Raw genomic sequence first — 24273 nt, forward strand, 5'->3', positions numbered from 1 at the left:
GACTGCCTTTAATGGGCGCAGTAGCTGGGAATAGTTGCTTCATTGTATTAAGAACACTGTATACTTTCGTTCATATATAACTACCAAAAGTTCTGGAAAGTTGCTAATTTGAATATCTTGAATTTGTGTTGATCATACTGATATCGACAGAGTATGGAGGGCCCATGTTGAATACTAAAGTATATCACGTGCTCGCTGAGAGCCAGTCAGAACAGAGGAAATAATTTCAGTGTCAGTTCAGTTTGGGAAAAAAATATTCGCGGGCGGGGGGGGGGGAGGATTATCGGGCGCTAAACAATGTCTGAGCCAAGTGGTGTAGTTGGAATGCACCCAAATTGGGATTATTTTGGGGGTTCTACAAATGGTTTTCTTGAAATGGGGAGAGGCGGGTCCTCGTCAAGATCTGGTATGTGGCTCGGCTTTTCTAACAATCCGGTTAGCGTGACAAGTGAAAGTTGATACATCTGTGACGTCACATTGGCGCTTGCGTCTTCTGTCACATGTTTCTCAGAGAAGAATGCATCGTGATGCTGATCGGTGGGTTTGGTCTTCCTGCGAAACACTCTGAAACAAGAGAGATGGAAAATAGAAAGGTATGGAATATGAAAAGATCACACCATACATGTTCGGTACCGGGAAGGACTGATGAAGGAAGGTTGGATTATGTACGTAGCCTAAACATCCGTGTGATATATAATTAATAACTCTTTACGGCTTTTCATTTCTCCATCAAAAATTGTTAATTTTATAGTATACTAGTATTGTATACTAGCATGTGAATCAGCTGATCAGAATGACATTTACATATATCTCAAAGCTTATAGTCAATAATCAGTATTCCTTTAATGTGTTACAAAATGAATATTATGAAATGCTTTTTCACCTTATTGCTATAATATTCTGACAGCTCAAACGTAGTTATACAATCTAGCTGTAAGAGAGCACTTCCATTTCTCTGAACCTTATTTGCTTGTCTACTTTTTACCTACTCTGCCCTCATACAGTTGTTAGTGTGATCATGCTTGACCCCCCCCCCCCCCCCGTCATGCAGACTTCCATTTCTCAACCTCACCTCTCCCTGCTCATGCAGGTGCTGTTCTCCTTCTTGAGACAGTCCCGCCCCTGAATGGATATTTCCACGGGAGCTTCTTGAATATTCATCGATAGCAAATGTAGCGACCGTCTTCTTGATACGAATGTCAGTAGATTCCACTCTGGTTGAGCTACGGCGAAACTCAGGATGTGTCTTATTCTTACCACGTGGTTTCGATGGGACTGATCTCCTTCGCTTATGTTTAATAGATCCCACTTCTGACACCATTTGTAATTGTTCACTGTGTCTCCGAATGGAGAGAAGTTCAGAGCCAGCAGGGTTAGCATTAAAGGTGCCGTGATCCACGTTGGTCTCTTTAGAGCGTGTTTCTAACTTGCTTGTTCGAGGTTGTCTTAAGCTGGACGATCGCCTAAGACTTGTACCACTGACAGTATTGCAAAACTGACGGCTTCCTTCTGAATAGGTCCGAGATAAAGGAGGTAGTTTATTGCTTCGTGGGCAGGTACAGGTGATGATTTCCAATGGCTAGGACAAGAAATAAAGAAAAAAATGCACGCCCTTTCACCTATGTGCACATTGGATGCAAATGTCTCTTACAGCTTATAAGAAAACAAGCTGCTGGTTAACACGTGACGTGTTTGGGTCTTTCTCGGTAATTTGAAAGGCTCCAATGCAAGGACGGAATTATGAAAAGCTTAGTTTAATGTGAAATTAACTGCACATCGAGAGAATGTGAAGTAATAGAGTAAGTAGTTCGCACTTGTAGCTTTTGCCTACATCCATTAGATACCTAACAAAACAATAAAACTGAGAAGACACGTACACTAACTTATGTACATGTGTAACAAATTCAGGTCAAGAATATAAGGTGTTATATACATCACTCTTGTCAAGCATATGAAGATAAAATAGGCCTAATACTGTAAACAAGCATAACATGTTACAACCATTCCAACATCAAACATGACTTCGCAAAAATATTATCATTAAACACAACACGTGAAAAGAATAGTATCATATGAAGCATACCAAGTTTCTTGTCAAGCAATACATGTTATTAAAAACCATACTGCCATTAAAAATGTCATTTTCAATGCATAATATACTATCGTCAAAAATGACCCGCACACTCTCGTGAAACCAGCTAGAACCACACTCCCTCAAAGCAGACTATGTTGGGATGATACTATTGTCAAACATAACACCTAAACATCTTAGTAATTGTGTCGCAGAAAGCAGAAACCACATTAACCATAAAATCTTAATGGCGAATTATCATGAAGCGTTCCATGTTTAACTGTCATCAACCTTAGCATGCGCAAATCATACACTAATTACGCATACAAATAAGTTAAAGATATTTTATCAACCAGTTACAACGAGACCAAACCTCGTGGCTTGCGTTTGTTGTACCTTTAAGGTTATTGTCACGTCTAATGGACAGAAATCCGGCTGTTCGTTACAGTCTTGGTAAAATAGTTGAGTAGCATCACCATCATTGCCGTCTCCTTCGAGATACACGACTAATAAGAGACATCGCCAACCGTTACATGACTCTGCAGAGTAAGCAACATAAATATTCATGAGGTCAGTCCAATTGTCATGACTATCATAGCGTCTTACAAAATCATTTCATAATCATAAATCAGTAACAGCTGTGATACTGATTAAAATGAGAAATAACAGCGCCGTCTCATATTGATGGTCTTGTGGCATCCCGAAAAAAAGCTTTTCTCTCGAATTTGTGCTCCCAACCGACCTCCGTTATGGATGAATCAGCAACAACAACAAATAAAAAATAAATAAATAAGAAACTAATTAAAAATAATAAAAACAATAATAACAAAAACAATAATAATAATAATAAAAATAATAATAATAATAATTATTATTATTATTATTATTATTATAATAATAATAAAAAGAAGACAAAGAGCCATTCGAATAAAAATGACTACCAGGATGAGATTTCTATAGATCGGTAAAGTTGCCCTCCCCTTCCACAGCACCCCCCCCTTCCCGTCCCCACCGCAATTTATCAATGGAAGTCTTACTGGGGACACCTTTGTTATAACGTTCTCACTGGTATCTTTCCCAGGCCTGGCGAGAGGGGCATATAACACTGGGTCAATAAGGGGGCTGGGTACATATGGGATGAATAAAGTTAGTTATACTCAATTTCATAATATACTTATGGAAAATTGAAGATTTCAAGAAGTCAGTGCTCATGGTACATAAAACCAATCGATTGGTGTACAATTAGATAATTTGTGCTGATGAATGTAATGAAATTAAAGTCAGTGGTTTGTGTGGTGGAATGTCCAAAGTTATGTCCGGAGCTAGAATGTGACTTTGTCTCTATGAAAAATCGAAGCTCGATACGCCCCTGTTCTATATGTATGCCTTCTGATATTTTAATGAATATTATCAAATCATAAAGAACAGGGTGAAATCGTATAAGATACGTTAAATAACCACTGTCGTCTTTCAAAGAAATATTGACAAAACTTTTGGAAAAAACATTAGACCGCGAAATACTTACTGTTGCGTTTCAGCTGGCAGTTTAGACTTTTATCTGATGGTACCGAGTCAGGACTAAGGAAGTCGTAGGTCAAGCGTCCAGTACGTAATGTTCTACTAAAAGTAAAGGCACTGACGTCATCAATAACCATCCCAGAATCTCTGAAGTCTAACCACCAACTAATCGTTGCCGCTTCACATCCTTGCCGCCTTGTGAGGTAAGCCTATATACCGAATTAGACGAAAATAAATAACAATCGGTTATCCGTAAATCTAATGAAATAAACAGACGTAAAACGAGCATCGAAATCGTTCAAGGAGCGGAGGAATCTTGTAAATATTTTTATCACGGAGAAAATTCACTTCGCGCTCCCCTTATTCGATATTTGTTCTACAAGCACCACGGTGATGACTACGATATTTAGCCATGATTCCATCACGCACGATATCTATGGGAATTATCTTCCAAAGCATGTTGATTTGACCTTGAACTGTGACGCATTTGAGATATTTGCTTAGGTGTTAGTGTTTTCTGTATTTCGAATTCATCAAAATATAATAACTAATTTTGCAGATAATATCATATCCACCTATCCAGATAAATTACTCAAAGTATAATGTAGAAAACCAAAACATTTACAGCTCAATTATAACGATGACGTCATTTATTCTGCTGTTGCCAGATGCATTCGAAAATATCATCAAATTTGACAAATTCAAACAAACGCTAGAAGGGTGTGATATCGACCCAAAGATGCAGTAAAGTTCAAGTTTATTTAGTTTATTAAGCAATTAAGCAAATAACTCCAGATCCATATCACAGATGGGCAGTATTACTAAATAACCTCACACAATTTAAGTTGTGCGTTACCTTTTTGACATTGTGACCAAGTGATGTAATAAATATATATATATTTATATATAAAATACATATCATTGCATGTCACTCAACCTAAGTATGTCAATGAGATGGTTACAACACGTTTTTGCTCCAAGTAAGCGAGTAACACACCATTTAGTCCGATACCCAAAAAAATGTGTCCCTCAAATTAAACGTATTGCTTTCTTTCATTAGCAACCTTAAGCCCAATCCATCATTCCTGATGGGAGTTCAGAGAACTTTAACAAAAGATCATGTCTTCATGTACCGGCTGTAACCTTAAATGGAATAGTCCAAATGAAAATTCATTTTTCAACCAATGAAAGAAGAACATATTTTAAGCACAGCCATTCGATATTGAAAGTTGCAATTGTCACAGTATGTATACCATCAGTGAACTTTAAGCAAACAGGTGTGATGTCATAGTAATATTCCCATGACAAATCTGCAGTTAGTTAGATCTCCACATTGCTATCCAGGGTATAGTCTTCCTTTAAACTTATTTTGTAATAAATTCCATGAAGTAAGTTTTTAACATATATTGACGCTGATGTTGAACTATCGACACTTAACTGCAAACAAACAAACAGCATATGAAAAGATCTGAAGAAGACGTCATTGTTTTAAACATTTGACAAATCCTTAAAAAAATAAAGAGTATAAGAACTTACCAATGCTTGACTATTTTCCTGTTCAGTGTTGTATCTATGAATATTCAACGATCCGTATATACCGTTTTCCCAACCTATTATCGCTGGCTTATACTCAACGAGTCTATTGGAAGACAATCTGTAGTAAGAATCCTTAGCAGTATTATATCGGAGACAGAATACCCTCTTCTTTATTTCGTCTGCAGTGAGGGTCCACGTAAAACTCTTCTTACCAAACTGATAGGAAATGGAAGAAAAAACTCAATATATATCTCAGTATATATATATATATATATATATATATATATATATATATATATATATATATATATATATATATATATATATATATATATATATAAATATATATATATATATATATATATATATATATATATATATATATATATATATGTTGATACTAGATGAGACTAGTGGAACACTAGTAGTTGTAACTCGGAGTTTCACGCTTTATTGCGATCTTCAGACAACTCGAGACAACAAGAGTTGTCTGAAGATCGCAATAAAGCGTGAAACTCCGAGTTACAACTACTAGTGTTCCACTAGTCTCATCTAGTATCAACATATATTCCGCTCTGTCCAATGGACATAGAGCACTCTGCGCCAAGATAGACGCCAACCTACCCTATATATATATATATATATATATATAAATAAATATATATATATATATATATATATATATAAATAAATAAATATATATATATATATATATATATATATATACATATGCTTACACAGACACGCACACGGTATATATTTTGCAAATAAAAATAATAAATCTATGAAAAGACATATGAAAAAGGCGACCTTGGAATGGCATTGAATGGAGCGGTAATTGACGATGCTACTGCTTCGATGTGACAGTAAAGGAGATTGAACATAAAAAAGGAAAAAAAAGAAAAAAAGAGGGAAACAAAATGTGTAGCAAAAAAAGTCGACTATATCAATCTCAGATCATAACAGTGCTGGCTCTGCGAACTTCTATAGTTCCGAACTTGTTCTTGCGAAATACACTACTTGTAAAAACAATATCACAACATGAAAAATGAAAATGAAAATAATCTTAAAGTGTCATGGACAAATTGTTTTTGCTTTAGGGCTTCCATAAAGATATAATAGTAAAGAGGCACCAAGGTCATCCTACTATAGTATTTCCGTTATTTGCCACAAGGGAGCACTTTCATACGTGTCTATGATAAATCACGTTTAAAGGAACATATCTCAAGTGAATGACAAAGTAGGTCGAAAAACTTCATCCTCATGACTGTATAGCTGTGGGTGTGCTTTATAATTTGTAAGATCAGATGAAAAGATTATTAAAATCATTATATATTGAAACAAAGCACACAAAAAAAAGCGAAAACTGATTCTCGGATGTTGGTAAAGCAAGTTTTTGAAGAGCGACGGTAATTTGATGCGAAGAATGAAGTTGGAGCCAGGTCAGTTACTCGGCAGATTTGAAAACGTCACTGCAAAGTTTAAAATTACTATTTCTTTTCATTATGTTCAAAAATATACCATTGTCAAATATCGCTTTAATATTATCGAACGAATCCCGGGATTGTAGATTTGACAGAAAAAAAAATAGAAATACACGGATCGTTCTTCAACCGTTTTTGCATTGAAATTATAAAAAGAGTTTGTATTTTGTAAGCGAGATAATTCTCCTCTTTGGATCACTGACTTTTCATCTCAATATGTTACTTGAGGGAACATTTCATGTAAAGTGTTCCTCAGAGGACACGTTTGCGCCATCGTCCTGTCTCTCATGCGGTGATATCACCATTTACAAATTCCAATTATTCAAACAAAACGTGACAAGGAATGTGAGGCCCACGGGGTGTTAGTTTTAAGAAGGAAACTAAGAAAGCCGAAGGATACAAAATTAAGCTACACTTAAGCTGTCATGAAAGCAGGGAGTCTTCACCACATGTTAATACCCTTGTTGTTTAGTAAGTACGATGCATTATCGGGATTCGTGGCGTATAAATAAACATCGTCCCTAATTGTTGATGAGATCCAATCACCCTATCATGAATAACTGAGAATTTTCTTGTACTTTATTTCATTACATCTACCAACGGGTAAATGGTCTATCATTTTTTTTGGGCAATATTAAAGACCTACCGTTAACGTGCATATTTTATTCAAAGGTAATCAATCCGTGTCCGGTTTGAATAAAACAAAAATTACTATTGGAAGCCATATTCACCTTTCATTAAGACGACCTCTTGCGCAACCCTATATTACCTAAATAATATGGTGTACCAGATGACCAAATATCAAACTAAACTAAAATGTAAATAATGTATAAAATAATGGACAACTGCTGTCTCTTAATTATCCTTTTTATTTTATGTTCGTTTAACCCTCCATGCATGTGTCCTTCTTATTGTTGGGTCAAACTAAAGTTGAAACCAAACGCTATCTTTTGCAAAGCAATGCAGAACTCGACAACGGTTCTCAAGTATTATCCTTGATCTTCTACATAAGAAGATTTATATATATTGATAATCCTCAATTTCTAAAGTGCCCTCTTTGTAAATTAGATCACTGTTCCGGTCTTTCTGAAGTTTCAGATAGAAATTCCGAGCAGCCTATCGTGGTAAATTGAGAAGCTAGGCTTCAGTGGCGGACAATGATGAAAATACAGAAACTTTATTTTAATTGTACATTCTATGACGCAGCTGGGAAAGTGATCTTGTTTATTCATTCCTTTCATCTGTTTGCAATAAGAATATGACAGACCTACTTTTAGCGAATATGTTCGACAAATGTAATATTAACATGTATTCTTGAGAGGGTATATAGGCTACATGCATCATAAATAGGCCTACTTGAGGTCATTATTTTTTACCAGCTCTGATTCTGGAGGTGACTTTACAGTGTATTGACTGATTACAGATATAGTATATTGTTTGGTTTATAATAATGATTTAAATATCACTTTTAGTATAGTCAAAGTATTATAGCCATGACTCCAGTACTGTTCATTGGTCATCTATAGCATAAAATATCCCAACTAAGGTACACACCATTAGCTGAAGCCGGGCGGACAATTATTACTATGGTTGAATTGGGAGACACGCATAAAATATTGGCTCATTGGAAACAGATTTTGAATAACATATTTCACAAAAACAGTAAATTTGGCATAAATATATATATATATATATATAAATGAAAATCGTAATGAGTTGGAAAATCAAGAACAGTGAAAAAACTTCCAGCCTCCACCGGGATTCGAACCCGGGCCTCCCGCTTTGTACGCGGACACCCTAACCAACTAGGCTATGGACGCTGATTGTATGTCCAGAGGTTCGAAACCGGTAAGGAAGGTCGTAATTCCACTGTAGGCGTTTGTCACCTGTATCGAACAATACTAGTTCTGTTTTTGGTGACATATTTTGCCTTACTGTAGAGATCAAACATATATATATATATATATATATATATATTAATATAAATATATATAAATACATATATATATATATAAATATATAAATAATCTATATACATATATATAAACATATAAACATATATATATAAACATATCTATACATAAATAAATGAATATATATATAAATAAATAATAACATAATAATAACATATAATAATATATGTGTGTGTGTGTACTCACGGGACGAACCTTTGGCCTCGTGGATGAGCCTGCTGTCTCGATTTCATCTGAAGTAGATTTAAAGATTAATTTAATTAATGTAATTGAACAACTGATTTAACTAGGCATTTTAACACACGCTTTACCTTGATCAATCAACACGTTGAATAAAAATATGTAAGGCGTTATTACTATTTGTGTTATTACTCAAAGTAAAAGTATTCAACGAAAACAAGTTCTTAATAAATGAAAGTTAAAGAGCAAGTAAGTAAATGAATTCTAATCGATTATCGATCAGTCTGTAGGAGCCTCGTTTAAGGTACCCACCATATATATGTATATATATATATATATATATATATATATATATATATATATATATATATATATATATATATATATATATATATATATATATATATATATATATATATATATATATAGCTTAACACAAACAGTGAAATTGGCACTGATCCCCTACTTGATGTTTTTACCGTCTCGCAACAAAATATGAATGAGGTCGAATTTTATAATTAGTGGTGAATTTCATTGACTTAAGACTTAATGTTCACGTATTGAGAAACTATAAAATACTGTTCGATGGAAACATGAATATCACGTAAATCATGGCAATGTTACAGCGTTATACTTTCATTAGGAATATAAACCGATGCAGTCAGACAGTATATAGGTCTAGTGTAACATTAAATATAATCCATACAGAATCATCATTGACCTACTTTCTTAAGCCAATCTGGTGCGTGGTAAGTGGAATATAACGACTTAATTTTATTAACGAAATGCAGACAAATGGTTTGTTGGAAGTGAAAAGCTTTTACATATCTTGGAAAGGAATCAAGGAGTGTTGGGTTATATATAAGTGGAAAAAATGACGTCATTCTTGCAATGAAAAGATACCAGGCAATTTTTGGGTCAAAATGAACTTAACCAGTAAAAATCTGTGTCTGTTAAGTAATGACTGTATTGTACATCATACTTGTACTCAAAGAACCCCCAACTTGTAGAGTAGGTAAAGTAATTCAAATTTTAACAAATTTTAACTTCGCACGCGTGTATGTATGTATGTGTGTAAAAATAGATCAATATATATATATATATATATATCAAGTAATCAAGTAATATCAGTGTACAAACATTGTGAATGGTTTCAATAAGAACTAATGACAATTTCGGTACCGCTATTCACATGTGACATTTGAAGCCATGCCAATAAACCTTATACCCAACTGCACGATGGCACATTCATGGCTAAGGACACATGCAATTGTAGAAATTCTGACATTTATTGAACTTACTGAAGTAAGTAATTTCCATCCCTAGCAGTGTTTGTGGGCCTTTTTCCAATTTTCATCCTATATATCAGCACTTGTCCAAAAGAAAAAAGGGGGAAAGCGACTTTACGTTTTCACTTCTGGCTTTGCAATATCTTAAAGAATCAGATGGGGCGACTCCAAGTGTAATATGGATTACTTTATGTAATATAACACGTTCCCTGGCTGCGGATTTCTTATTAGAAACGTCCATTATAATGGTGGGTGTAGAATTTTTCTTTTTTATTATTACCAGGCGTATTCTCACAATATCATCTTCTCACAGGTATGCTGCAGGTGATCATTTTCGTGAAAATTGAATATTTAAGAAAATTAACAGAAAACCCAATGATCATGATGAAGATATTTTCTTCTTTTGGAAAAAGAGTTGATGTCTGAAGGTCGAATAGCCAGCAACTTTAATATGATGATGATGATAATTTGTGTGTGTTTGGGTTGGGAGGGATTGGGGGTGGGGGTTACTATATACAAACTATCTCTAATATATATTAACTTCAGCTCGTTGGGGGGGGGGGGAGGGGGTGTCGTCATTCCACTATAGTTTTATGTCATCTCTCGTGATCTAACGAAATAACAATAAGTGGTGCATGCTGAACTGCCTTCAATTTATCTATATTTTGTATCGGTTCATAGCCGCAGTGGATCAGTTCGGATGATATTTTCATATTACATACATCGACATATCTTAATAAGTTTCTTAAACGTCATTATTGTACTGGATGAAACCAAGACATGTATCTTTCATCCAACTTATGTTAATTTACGATCTTATCTGTCTTCGACAATCCTTGCTGATACGTTGGTTGTCGGTCTACTATAAATGTCAATTTCAAGCGACACCTTTCTCAACAGCATATATTGTAAATGTCAAGCACAAACTAGAATGTACCAGGTAGCTTTTGTGTGATGTTTCTTCGTTACTCTTCTATACCAGAATTCATGAGATGTGTTAGGAGAGCCAGTGAGGATTTAAACATTAGCAATATCATGTAATACAGATTACAGGCTTTGTAGAAATAGCTGAAGGAAAAACACATCTGATATTTTTAACAACTTTGGGAATTTTGTGGGGTTTGAAAGACATTAAATCGATGGGGCGATTGCATTATAGTTTTATAATTATAAAAATTAACGCAGAAATCATTACAAGTTTTCTCGGTCTATATCATGCATGAATAAAGCCGAATAAAGAAAATTTTTGTAGTACGACTATACGACGAATATCTCTTCGTTCGATCATGTTATTGTAGTATACGGTAACCCTGAGTGTCCCCCAATTACCAGTCGCGTACTGAGTTACACTTATATCCCTATATGTAGCTACACCTATAGATAACTGCAGTATATACTGCTGCCGTGGTTGATAGTCAAACTGTAACCGCTTTTTCGATCGCAAATTTAATCCACAGAACCTCAACGTAAAAGGCTAACATATATTTAGTAAAAAAAAAGAAATATAAGGTTTGTATTCTGAGACAAGAATAATTTCACCTGTTACCGTGTTTCGAATGTTTTGATTCAAGGTCTCTACGAGTATAAATCTATCACAACAATGGCGTCAAGGAATTTCAAAGGTGGTGAAGGGGTTGGTGTGGGGGGGGGGGCGAATGATCCTTGAAACTTTTATGGAAAGACCAGAGGCAAATCATGGAATTTACCCTATTGTGGCGTTAAAGTCCTTAAAGCTGACTCCCATGTAGAGATTTGGGGTATCCCAACTCCTTCCCCACAAACAAAATATAAAAGTTTAGATGCTAATTCGTGCATTCTGAGTCAAATTTAGACTATAAATTAGGTCTTTAATATTGAATGTTTGTGGTAATTTTGAATGGGAGGGGGAGGGGGGGTCTATCTCTTCCCCGGTAGAACATACCAATCCCCCGACTGAACCCCTTTTCCACGACCGAAGATGGAGGGTGGAGGGGCCATAGTGCTCCCCCTCCCCCACTCCCATCCCTAACATGCACACGCCACTGTAGCACATCCCGGTGGAACGTGATCAAAATAATAATCAAATGACTTAGTCGAGAGATAAAACTAAACCCCAGATCAAACGCAGCCTTATTATTACCTTATATATCTTATATATCTAAATGATATGTGTAATTTAACAAGTCTCGTTCTTTCAGTCTTACTGTGTTTAACTATACAATAAACCTTGGTTTCAACATATAAAGTGTATCGAAAAACTACAATATACCATATAGGCTTTATATATCCTTTAATTTCAGCATTTTACTGATACACACAATTGTAACAAGAGGCTCTTTGATAACAAACCTTTTTCCGAGCTAATACCCTTCCGATTTTCAGACATAATTGGATTTATCATCCAAATGCATCCATCAGGGAAAACTTGGCATTATTTGTGCATCTGTTGGCAAAGGAGAAAGAGAAAGAGAGATATAGATAAAAGACAAGATAACTTATCGGAATCATGAAGCTCTAGATTACAATGCACAGGTAGTCTAATGATCATTCCGTGTAGAGTTGTATACTTGCAGAAACGAATACAATGTATTTATGACTCCGTAAAAATAAGAATAAACCAGGTAGCTGGTACTTAGAAATGACATCTCCGTCTGATAAACTAGAGCGCAAAAGCAGTAACGTCGACCTGTTGAAAATAGATGTTGGCATTTTAATATTAATAACAATAATGGTAATACAGCCAAAATGAATAATTTTACGCTGTTGCGCGCACGGAGTTTTCGTGTTTCTGGTACCATTATCATTAATATATACATACAAATATATATATATATATATATGTGTGTGTGTGTGTGTATTTCTAGCCATGAAACCACATCTCACATAATTATTAATCGTGATTATTTAGAATGGCTGTCACATCAGGCTGAGGCAATTCCACACATTTTGCAGTGACAGAAAATGCAGCACCACCCCCCCCCCCTTCCTTATAACTGTGACCCAACGCTGTGTGAACTCAAGACACGAGGTTTAAGGTTACCGTACATTCCTACCTACGCCTAAAGCCCGCATCCAGTCGTTTTTGATATTTTTCTTATTTTTTACTATTTCCATTTCACCTTTTCAAGTTCACATAACGCTCGGAGTACATATCATAAATATAATAATACCACTTCACATTCTATTCAATGATATTTATGTAGCTGCTGTATGGCACATGAACCATTAGACTTGCGATTTAGTAAATAAATGTTGTAGTCAAAAAAATTGAAAATGTGTTTCCTCTCTTGGTCAAGTTTTTATACACACGCAAGTTAAATCCATGACGTAGATTTCGTTTTGGATTTTTCTGGGAGAAATGATTTGAACGACACACATGTAGTTTCCCTCAAGGATAGATTTACATTAACTATGCACTTATAGGTTATATTTACACTGCTATATTTCTCTTTATGCATCATGTAATAAATCTGATACGTTTAATCTCATGCCTCTTGTCTTCGTTCATTCATACATCACAATCAAATTTCTTAATTTCACCGAAGAACTCCCTTTTCTCACTGAACTTCTTAAACACATCCTCTCGCTTCATATGTCAGCGGTTTTAGCTTTTTCTTAATTAACTTTTCTGCCGATGCCTTGGCCTAGTTTGGGTGGTCGGTTTATTTGGGCGATTTTGCTGTATCGTCTCTCTATATAGTCTGGACAGAGAGACTTCTATACATTGATTTTCTTTTTAATATTAAAATTTAACAAACTGTAGAAGCATACCTATCACATACAACTCATCGATATGCAGATAGTAAGTGGATAGTATAAGCTCATAGTCCCCCTATATATATATATATCAATAGGCTTCTCTACGTTGACTATATTAAAGCATTTTTTCCCACTGTGACCATACTGCTGACGATAAGTAATATCAACATTACAGTGATTCAGCACTTTGTTTGATTAACGTTCACAACAGTATTGTATAGTGTTTTCATTAAGCTGTTTCAGCATTATTAAAATCTGGAGTTTCGTGGAACTGGCATGATGGGCGGACGATGGATCAGCGCTGCAAGCCTGGAGGGTCCAACATGATTTTCGTCCTTCAAAACTCCATATCTGGCATATGCAAGATCAATAACTGCATGCTGTCCTTCCCCCTTAGGTATGACCCCCTGGCCCTCCCTCCCTCACCCTTCTCCGTCACTTTTTCCTTCCTCATTTCTTCTAGTATCGTTATTGAACAGTTTTATCCAATGTGTGTTTTCTGTTAATGTGGTTCTGCTCTTGGTAGGCCGTTATAAGCCCAACATCCAGCCTCCACCGGGACTCGAACCCGGTATATATATATATATATATATATATATATATTATATATATATATATATATATATATATTTATATATATATATATATATATTTATATATATATATATATATATATATATATATATATATATATATATATATATATATATATAAACTTTCACATAGAGCGTGCCTTATATATTCCATACATACAGATTAATACATATATAGCTATTATAAACTGACATCTTTTGAGTTATGAGTTCCTCAGATTTACAAAGAGAGAGACGGGGAACGTCGTCACACAGGCATCGATAAATCTCAGAACGAGATGCAAGAGATCGAACTTTCCAGTCGATGAAGATTAAAGAACCATCAAATATTGTTTTGACAGCGCTCTTTTAAATAAACATGTCACAGTTGAGCCTACATAAGATATAGTAATATTTTTTCGTACTTTTGTGGCTCATAATTCCTTGAGTATGGCCTTGGTATATTTTGATTCTCTCGACATCGACAAATCTTTCATCTATTTCAGCTATTTCCCACATATAATGTGCTTTTAGAGTAAACATAAAGTGAGTTACGGTAAATTGGACTGATGCTAATGCTAATCAAACCAACGTACAGCTAGTCGTCTGTGTACAGGAACACAACTGACTGCTCCGTAGAGTGGGGCGACATTTATGGGGGGGGGGGGGGGTGGGGTCGGTATGTGGTTATGGAAGATGGGAGGCGAAACCACCATTTTTGTACGGGGGGTGGCTAAATTCTTATGTCGTGCAGGGGAGGCGTCTATAAGGACAGGTGGTCGGCCCTCCCCTTTGAGAAAGTTTGGTTACAGAGGTTACTCTAGATGCAACCTGGTGCAATATTTGTTCAAGAACTGTTTAGGTTGAACCGTACATGTATTTATGCACCAGAATTTTGTTTTTTTTTATATTTTGTCTGTCAGTGAAGGGAAAATGAAGAGGAATGACGACAGGGAAGGGAAAAGGAGAGTATCGGGGTGGGGGGGGGGCGAGAAGCAGTAGCAACTACTGGGTAGGAAAGAAAATTGATCATGAATTCAATCGAGGGAGACACAAATATATCGTGTATAATGAAGACTTTATATCATAGACCAACATTATCACACTAAATTTATTGACATGAGCAGACATTCAGTGCCTATCACATATTATAGCTCAGGAATGGCATGGCAGTGTGATAGATAATACTGGTTGTTCCTCCTTCATTCTCTTAACCTTTATTGTGGGACCTGTTTTTGTTTTGTTTAACAATGTAAAAGTATGATTAAATTGAAAGCATGTTTTACTATAATGTAATGTATAAATTTGATAATTTATTTGTTGAAATTTGCATTCACAGCTCACCATGGGAATTGTAGCCTATTATATGCCTATTATATGCCTATTATATGCCTGTTATATGGCATTGAAAATTCGTCTGTTACAGTAACGTGTGATATATCTGAATACACATGTAAGTGAAACAAATGGAGGGGATCGGGGGGGGGGGATTGTCATATGTGATATGGAATATAAAGTTTTACAATATGCCGATGACACAACTATTATTTTAGATGGCACTGAAAATTCTCTTTCACAAACTTTCAAGCTTCTGGAAAATTTCCATAATATATCTGGTTTGAAAATTAACATGGATAAAACTAGTGCTGTTTGGATAGGATCCCAAAAAAGTAGTGATGGTGTTTTATGTAAGAATTATCTTGGGTTGGTGATAATATATTCAGTTATCTTGGGGTAACATTGTGTACACAACTGGATGTTATCGTGAATGTAAATTATGTTACCACTATGTAGGCTATTACAAAACAAATTCACCACTGGTCAAAGAGGTTTTTGACAGTTTTAGGTAGAATAGTTGTGGTAAAATCCCTTTTGTTGCCAAAGTTGAACCATCTCGTTCTTTCACTTCCAACCCCAAGTAAAGAAATAATTAAGGAGATTAATTCTAAGTTTTATAACTTTGTATAGGGAGGTAAAGTAGATAGGATAAGTAGAAATCAAATAGCGTTTTCCGTTATAAAGGGAGGTGCTGGTATGATCCAATTTGAACCTTTCGAGAAGGCACTTAAGATTACTTGGATTCGTAGATTGCTTAAATATAACATTGACAGTAAGGTGTATAATTTATATAAAGTGAATACTCCTAATTGTAATTTTGATTACTCTTCTGGTACTTACTGGGATAGAGTTATTAAAGAAAGTAAAAATACCTTTTGGAAAGGTGTTTTTTCAGCCTGGAAAGATTTCACCGTTTCGCTCAAGCCCCAAAATATTCATGATGTTTTAAGTTCAAGTATTTGGCACAACGAAAATATTAAGGTAAGGTATAAATGCATTTTGTATAAAGATTGGCAAAGACATGGTATATTATATGTTAACGATCTGATAAACTCTAAGGGTGAGTTCTTATCTGCTGATGAGATTTATACACAATATGATGATGTGAGAACAATTTTTCTTCACGTGCATGGTATTAAAAAAGCAATAGAAAAATCCTTTTCTGGTCTATTAGGCCATATAAATATTTCTCTTGCACTCCCATTTCAAGGCTTTCATATTAAAACTGTTTTTATGGATCCAAAAGGGTGTAAAAGGTTTTATAATATTTTATTAACAAATAAGAAGGTCCAATATAAATGTATTCACAAATGGAACATGCTCTTGTCCCCAATTTTGTCTGAAGTAGATTGGTATAAGGTGTGCTCATACAATTGGGGGGGGGGGGGGTATTAGCTGCATATATATATATATATATATATGTTTATATATAAATATATATATATAGGCCATATATATATATATATATATATATGCATACACATATATATATGAAGCCTGTATATGTACCAACTTATCATTCACGTTGTTGATTGGTAAACCCTTGTACAATTGGCATGATTCCACAAGCAAAGTACGAAAGAAGCGGTCATAGTGGTCTGCCTGTGTTATGTTCGAATTCAAAGATAGAATCGTTTTATTCTACTTAAAGTAATTTGATTCAATGTCTGCATTTTCTCAGTAATATATATATATATATATATATATATGATATACGGTAGGGTATATACAGCGAATGAATAGGCCTACTTTATCAAGACATTGTTTTTGGTCTGTGTTGTTGCTTATATATTTTGTGTGTAATTAATACTTCTTTGAGGGAAAATTTGGTTCTTTTCAAAAAACTTCTTAAGTTGGTTTGAGAAAACAATAGATATACGATACTTAAAAAAAAAACAACAATGATATTTACAAACACATAACAGAATATAAAATAACGCTTACGAACTGTGCAAAAGGATCAAGTAAGATCTAAAACTTAAGAAAACTCTTACAAACATGGCACACTATCGATAATCAATTCTATATGCAGCAACGTTTTGCGTGATAATCATACACATAATACTCAAACATTCTTCACTTACCTTTACAGTTAATCCTCAAAAGTATTCCATCTCCGAATTTTGCTCAGTAAAAGGAAACGACGAATTCATGGAAATATGGTGTACTATTTGGATATACGTATGACGCTTTAGCCGTGTTTAATGAACAGAGCAGACCGTTGCACTATGTACATAAATCTACATTAGCAGCTACATACAGTATATATAGAGAGCAACTCATCTGCGCGTTGTACGTCAGTTGACTTAAAACGTAAACAGCGCTCTGTTGAATTGAGTCACCGCGGCGATGAGAGTTCGATTTTTGGGAGGTTTCGATGATCTTCATTTTCTCTAGTAGTCTGAATTGTATCCAAGAGAGAAGCTCGCTCATAAAATATTCATAATCGATAACTTTATTGACAGAGCTACAATCGTTTATAATAATGACTTTGTTCAATAAAGTTATGGCAGCCTACTTCAGAATAAGGATATGAAATGAATAAAGATAAATCCATATTCTTTAAAGAAATACTGTATACAGGTTTTATTGACGATATATATATATATATATGTATATATATATATATATATATATATATATATATATATCGTCAATAAAACCTGTATACGCACCGACTTATAGGCAAAGTGTAGAAATTTAGTGTCCCACACATTTAGTTTAATGTATTTTTTATTTGACTATGTATATTCCTTTGAAGTTAGGGCCCAATTTCATCATTCCCTAACGAGTTTGGTGAACCAAGGCAACCGATCGATGATATTTTTAGGTTAAACTTCTTTCATGTTACTATCAAGGTTATAGTAAACAGAGGGCAGCCTCCCGGTATTATATTACATCAAGTGCAACCCAAAATAAAGTTTTATAGCCTAGCTGTGTAGCCAATGTAGCATATCTACCAGTCATGGGGTTATAACGTATCCTCTTTAAGATTTATTTTGTAATTTTGGCAACCGATCAACCATACATAGAGCAAACTTGAAATGGACAAATGTCTGGCTCATTTAGAAAACAAAGCCCTTTCTTCAGCAGTTCAGTGGTAGGTTGGTTAAGGCAACCTTATAACCTAACCAAATATTGAGAATTCAAACAATAGTGATGAAACCTTATATTGTTAGTCATCTGCTAAATGGTTTTTCAATTTTAAAACTTCACAATGGTGGGGCCGGCGGAGGTGGTGGGGTTGGGAGAGATGCGCATTTCGAAACAGGGACCTTCACCAACGTGAAGATATTATACACTATACAGAGGAAGGTCAATACGGTTTTCAAATGATCAGCCTTCCTTCTCCTACGTGGGATGGACACTTTTACAGGTCATAATTTGGCAAAATGTTATGGAACTATTTTGAGATAAATTTAATTATTATTTTTGGATAGAAAACAAAAGTTCCAAATGAAATGTCGACATTTTTGATATACTTTTATAAACAAAAATTGATACCAACATAAAGAGTAGCCCTTTTGACTGCCAAATAAACTGAAAAATCAGCCTGTATAGAGGAAAGGAAGGGCAACAACATGAAATTCACATTTTCATGAAGTATCGTCAATTCAGAGATTTCTGCATTGCAAGAAAGCCTTTCAGTGATATTTAGTTATACCAGAATGCAAAATGCATTGGGGTTTTGATGACTTCAGTGCACTGGACTTCTGGTTGCTAGTTTAACCAAAACTAGCTGTTACAATAGAAATGGCCCGAACCACCATTTTGATACAATAACACTATGGCATGATAAGCTCAGGTTAGTCTACTGTACGTGGCTATACACCAAAAACAAGAGGGGTCTTGTAATCAATGTTATGAATCCACACACCAAGTATTGGAGGTATCCACGATTTCCATCGTTAGATATCATGTAAAAGGTTTTCCAGAATTTGACCTCTGGTGACCTCAAAGGAGATTTGACCTCACAAGCAACAGGATTCTTGTACTCAATATGGCAAATCCATATACCATGTATGAAAAGTATCCATGATTTCTACCATGATAAATCATGTTCAGGCCTCGACAAATATTTTTTAAAGTACTCGCTATTTTGCGACCGTGACTAAAAGTCTACTCGCCAAATTTCATTCGCCACTAGGCCTATGATTGCTGTTCAAGTCTCCATAGTACATATCTACAACATCAATACTTTCTGTGAAAACAAAAGATCACTTAGGCAGATGCATGGTGCTACGCAGTTGCACATTGGAAAATTATGTTTCTGTGCAGCCTTTTTCCACCAAAAGTAAGTGATGAACAAAGTAAAACATAACACAGAATCATAAATAAGCAGCTAGGCCTACTGTAGTGTCTCAACATCTGTAAAAGATACTTACGAAGATAGCATTAGGGCTCCTCTATTTTACTAGGCTTATGCTATACAGTAACTAGGTGTGAGGGAGTCCTAAGCATATACAGTACCTCGCTACTAATTTGAACCGCTCATCGATTAGAGAGACTTAGTACATTTTCCCAATTATGTATCTTGTCTTTTAGATTGATACGCGAACAAAATATCGCTACTAATCCATTACACTGTCTAAATCAAAGCGATCTTCTACGCAATGAAAATCTGAGGTTGTTAGAGCATCTATCTTCCAAAAATCAGTGCCAAACTAAGTCCGTTTTACACAATTATTCGCATTGGTCATAGTACGAAATCTAACTAGACGAACTGTTAAGTTTCATAAACGCTGCCTGGTCACAACAAAACTACATCCAACCTGAAACAAATACGACGGAAAACGTCCAATAGAACCGCTGTACTACATGGACCATGGAGCTATAAACCTGGGATTATAGCTCCATGCATGGACTACGTACACCTTTTTGCACGCAAAGTAAAGCTTCCGAGCGGCACGTTGAAGCCAATGCAAATATGTTCGAGCTTTCAGTTTTGAGTTTTAGATTCTACGGATGCCCAAAGTTCATTTTCCAATTGCCAATAGCCTCCTATTCACAGGAGGCGTAACGCATATGCTATCTGATAGGCTGGTCGGTGGGAGATACGGTAGCTTATAAAACAAGGTTTAAAACAATTTGGCGTCTGGTGACTCCAAATGACCTTTGACCTCAATAAAATCTTGTACTGTACGTGTACCAACTACATAATAAATATGAGATTCGTCCAACCTTCCCTTCTTGAATTATCGTGTTTACAAGGTTTTCACAATTTTACCTCTAGTGACCCCAAATGGACTTGGGCCTCCACCAGAAACAATAGGGATCTTGAACTCAATGTAGTACTCCTTCAAACGAAATACGAGATTGATCCAAGCTTTGCTTCTTGAGATGTCGTGTTTGCAAGGTTTTCATAATTTTACCCCTGGTGACCCCAAATGACCTTTGAACTCCACAAAAAAACTAAAGGCTTTTGCTCCTACATGTGGTCCTCCTACTCACGAAGTATGAGATTGGTCCAAGTTTACCTCCTTGAGATATCGTGTGTACAAGGTTTTCACTATTTGGCCCCTGGTGACTCCAAATGACCTTTGACCTCCCCACAAAACAATAGGGTTCTTTTACTCAATGTGGTACTTATATACACCAAATATTAGATTGGTCCAAGCTCCCCTTCTTGAGATATCGTGTTTACAAGCGAGGCGTCACACACATACTCACACGCACACACACTCGCATGTTTGTATTACATTCCAACCGAGGAACCCATTGTATTTTCCATTGTTCAAATCCACGTACCCTAACCTTGGCACTCCTCAGTCTCTTGTTCTCTTGTATATTTACCCACGTCTATTGTCAAAATTGCATACTTTAATACAAGAGATTGAAATAAAGTCTTATGAATTGAATTGAACAATACCCCATACAATAGAATTCTTCCGAGGACGTGGTGATTCTTTAGAAATCACAACCGAGGACCTGGAATTCTTTTGTTCAAGTCCTCGGTCAGATAGAAAAACAAACGCGCAAGCACACACACACTCTCCGCCTGCATGAATGCATAGGTTACGATCATCATCGAAACCAAAAACTGAACAGAAAAAAGAATTAACTTTCCAAAACCCTTTAGAAATGGAATTCGTGAAATGTTTAGTTTGGTAAAAGTCAATAGCTTATATCTTACACTTTTTGGGTACATTCGATGATTGGACATGTGTCTCAGTCTTTAGTTAACGAGAAACTAATGAAATGGAACAATAAAGTAAGTAAATCAGTGGTTAGCACTGTTCAGAGGACGAAAAGTATTTCCAGCGCCCGATATGGGACTTGAACCCATGACCCTCAGATTAAAAGTCTGATGCTCTACCGACTGAGCTAACCGGGCAACTCTGCTTGCAATTGGCTCAATTACACAGTTATACTATATTTTTTACTCAATGTGCGATTCTCGAGTAAGAATTCCTCTGATAATTGTCGCAGATGTCCTTTCTAATGACTGGAGGAATAGAATCATGATTTCTATAACATAGAAGGGTCTTTACGCTTAATGTGACTTCTTTTAACACAATCTTCATCATCATGTTGTTAGCTTATGCCATACGACATCGCGAAACTGATTATATACTGAGTGTTCCATGTTCCTACTTGTTTTTGGTGTCGAGTCTTTGCTATTTTATCTTTCGAGATTTCAAGTGAAATTTGTCTATCATAAGCCTTAGTATTTAATCTAGTCCTTGCAGTATGGTTGTAGATGGCGGTAAACGGTAGAGGACAAATAACTGTCGGAACCAGATGTAATCGACCTGTGGTAGGCTGTAGCATACTGTTAGCTTTGGCTGGAGCATGTCTCCCCGAAGAGTACAGTAGCTTAGGGTTGAAATAATAATCTTGAAGTTGTACGTATATAGTGTTCCAACAACTAGATTGAAACGGAAAAATCAACCAAGCACAAATTTGTCATAGTCATTGGTACGTTGTAAGCTTGAATTAGATCCCATGGCAATCTAGAATTGACGTGAGATAGAAAACTACGTAAATTTACCAAACTGTTTTTTAGTGCTTTTTGGTTTGTGGCCAACATTGATGGGCGGAAAATACACTAATTGTATTTGTTATGAATAGGGTTAATAACGTTACCATATTCCTTTTGATTGAAGAGTGGAACACTTCAACCTACGGAAAGGTCGAAGCCAAAGGGTATGGTGTCCGCTTCCATTTTGTCTAATGTTAAACGATATCGGAAAATACGGCACGAATTGTATTGTTATGAATAGGTCGAATAGCGTTACCATATATTTTTTTGGGTTGAAAAGTGGGACACTTCATCTTCCGGAGGGGTCCAAGCCAAAGGGTAGGGGTGTCCGCTTCAACTTTGTCTAATGGAAGGGGTACTCCCCTGTGTCTAAGGTAGGGGTCCTTCAATCCCTTTGTCAAAGGGTTGAGAGGGGCGTAAGCTTTGGATGATGGGCATATGGTGGAAAATTGTGGCATACCTACAGGTTTTGTTCAGCAGATATAAGTACAGTGTAAATTTTTACCTGAATATCATGTTTTCGAAATGGTCTTGTAATGGTCATGTAGGGCGATACATATTATGTAAGTCAGCTTGATTGAGCTTTTTTATCGTACAAAAAAGTGCCTTTTTTTAAGTCAAAACATTCAATATCGGTACAATATAGGCGATAGTACAATTTAGGCGATATACTTTCCTTGCGAAACGGGACAATCAAACCCCTATTTAAACCTATTGTCCAGTTAAGAGCATTTGTGTTGGTATTTGGGCCCCAGTTGTGACCTATATACTTTTTGTCTTGTGTACTTCTGAACCTATTGTAAATTAGTATTAACCAGAATGCAAAAATACATTGTGGTTTCGATGACGTAACATGAGCAGTTTTCTTCATGACATAATCTGGTGTAATGCAGACCTGTCAACCTGTTTGACCCCAAAATAGGGAGAATAACATTTTTCAGGGCCATAAAATAGGGAGAATAAGAGGAAAATAGGGAGGTTGGTAATTTTCAACTGAAATGATATAGATACTCCTAAATAAGTATAGTCTACTTATGCAATACAGTGAGAGAATCATCCAATCAGTGTTTCTTGTTGTAGTTTACAGCAGCTCGCTTCGCTTTCTACAGGGTTTCTTTAGTAGGCTTCCATTTGAAACAGGGAACAGTGGACTCTGGGTACTGTGACTTCATGCCTAGTATGCTAGATAGAGTCCCATCAAGCTTGAGACTTGACTGACTGTCTTGTTCTTGCGAACTACACTGAATAGCCTTTCCTGTTCAGCGTTACTGTGGGAATTACTAAGCATAGGACTAATTGTTGGCTATTTTCAGAAATGTCGCAAGTGATGAAACATTAAAAAACCGGGTGAATAGAATATGAAACCAGGAGGCCGGGAGATTCGGGTAAAAACCGGGAGAGTTGATGGGTCTGGTAATGTATATTGAGGGTGTACAACATACTTGATCTAAGTAATACAGTGAAATAAAAAATGCATGTCAGAGTAACATATATTGGAGGTAATGCTATATAACAACATATATAAGGATTAACATAAAGCTCAAATTACAGTTCCAGCTCAGACTTTTAAGATTTAAACATGAACAGAGATG

At 35.7% G+C, this 24273-nt stretch overlaps 1 protein-coding gene and 1 non-coding gene across 3 annotated transcripts; both read right to left on the reverse strand.

Moving 5' to 3' along the window:
• Positions 1–283: 283 nt before the first annotated feature.
• Positions 284–24007, reverse strand: LOC139980596 (uncharacterized). 2 transcript variants are annotated; one of them, XM_071992347.1, is made up of 8 exons: positions 22786–24007; positions 12380–12473; positions 8769–8815; positions 5126–5341; positions 3597–3798; positions 2468–2610; positions 1073–1579; positions 284–564 (listed from the first exon to the last, which is right to left on the reverse strand). In XM_071992347.1, the coding sequence occupies exons 2-8, from the start codon at positions 12429–12431 to the stop codon at positions 508–510; spliced, it is 1224 nt and encodes a 407-aa protein (XP_071848448.1). In that variant the 5' UTR covers positions 12432–12473; positions 22786–24007; the 3' UTR covers positions 284–507. The 2 variants fall into 2 exon arrangements, with proteins under 2 accessions (XP_071848448.1, XP_071848449.1); XM_071992348.1 differs by lacking the exon at positions 22786–24007 and adding an exon at positions 17784–18025.
• Positions 21961–22033, reverse strand: Trnak-uuu (transfer RNA lysine (anticodon UUU)). Its single transcript has one exon. It is a non-coding gene; the product is annotated as a tRNA-Lys (tRNA).
• Positions 24008–24273: the final 266 nt, after the last annotated feature.

The sequence above is a fragment of the Apostichopus japonicus genome, chromosome 15 (assembly GCF_037975245.1).
Source record: "Apostichopus japonicus isolate 1M-3 chromosome 15, ASM3797524v1, whole genome shotgun sequence".
Lineage (NCBI taxonomy): Eukaryota > Metazoa > Echinodermata > Holothuroidea > Aspidochirotida > Stichopodidae > Apostichopus > Apostichopus japonicus.

Excerpts from the sequence above, each read along its gene's own strand:
- LOC139980596 (XM_071992347.1), bottom strand. The coding sequence starts at position 12,431 with ATGATAAATCCAATTATGTCTGAAAATCGGAAGGGTATTAGCTCGGAA. Across the intron at positions 2,611-3,596 it reads CTGCCAGCTGAAACGCAACA|AGTCATGTAACGGTTGGCGA; the intron begins GTAAGTATTTCG and ends CTTACTCTGCAG. Across the intron at positions 1,580-2,467 it reads ACGTGACAATAACCTTAAAG|CCATTGGAAATCATCACCTG; the intron begins GTACAACAAACG and ends TTCTTGTCCTAG.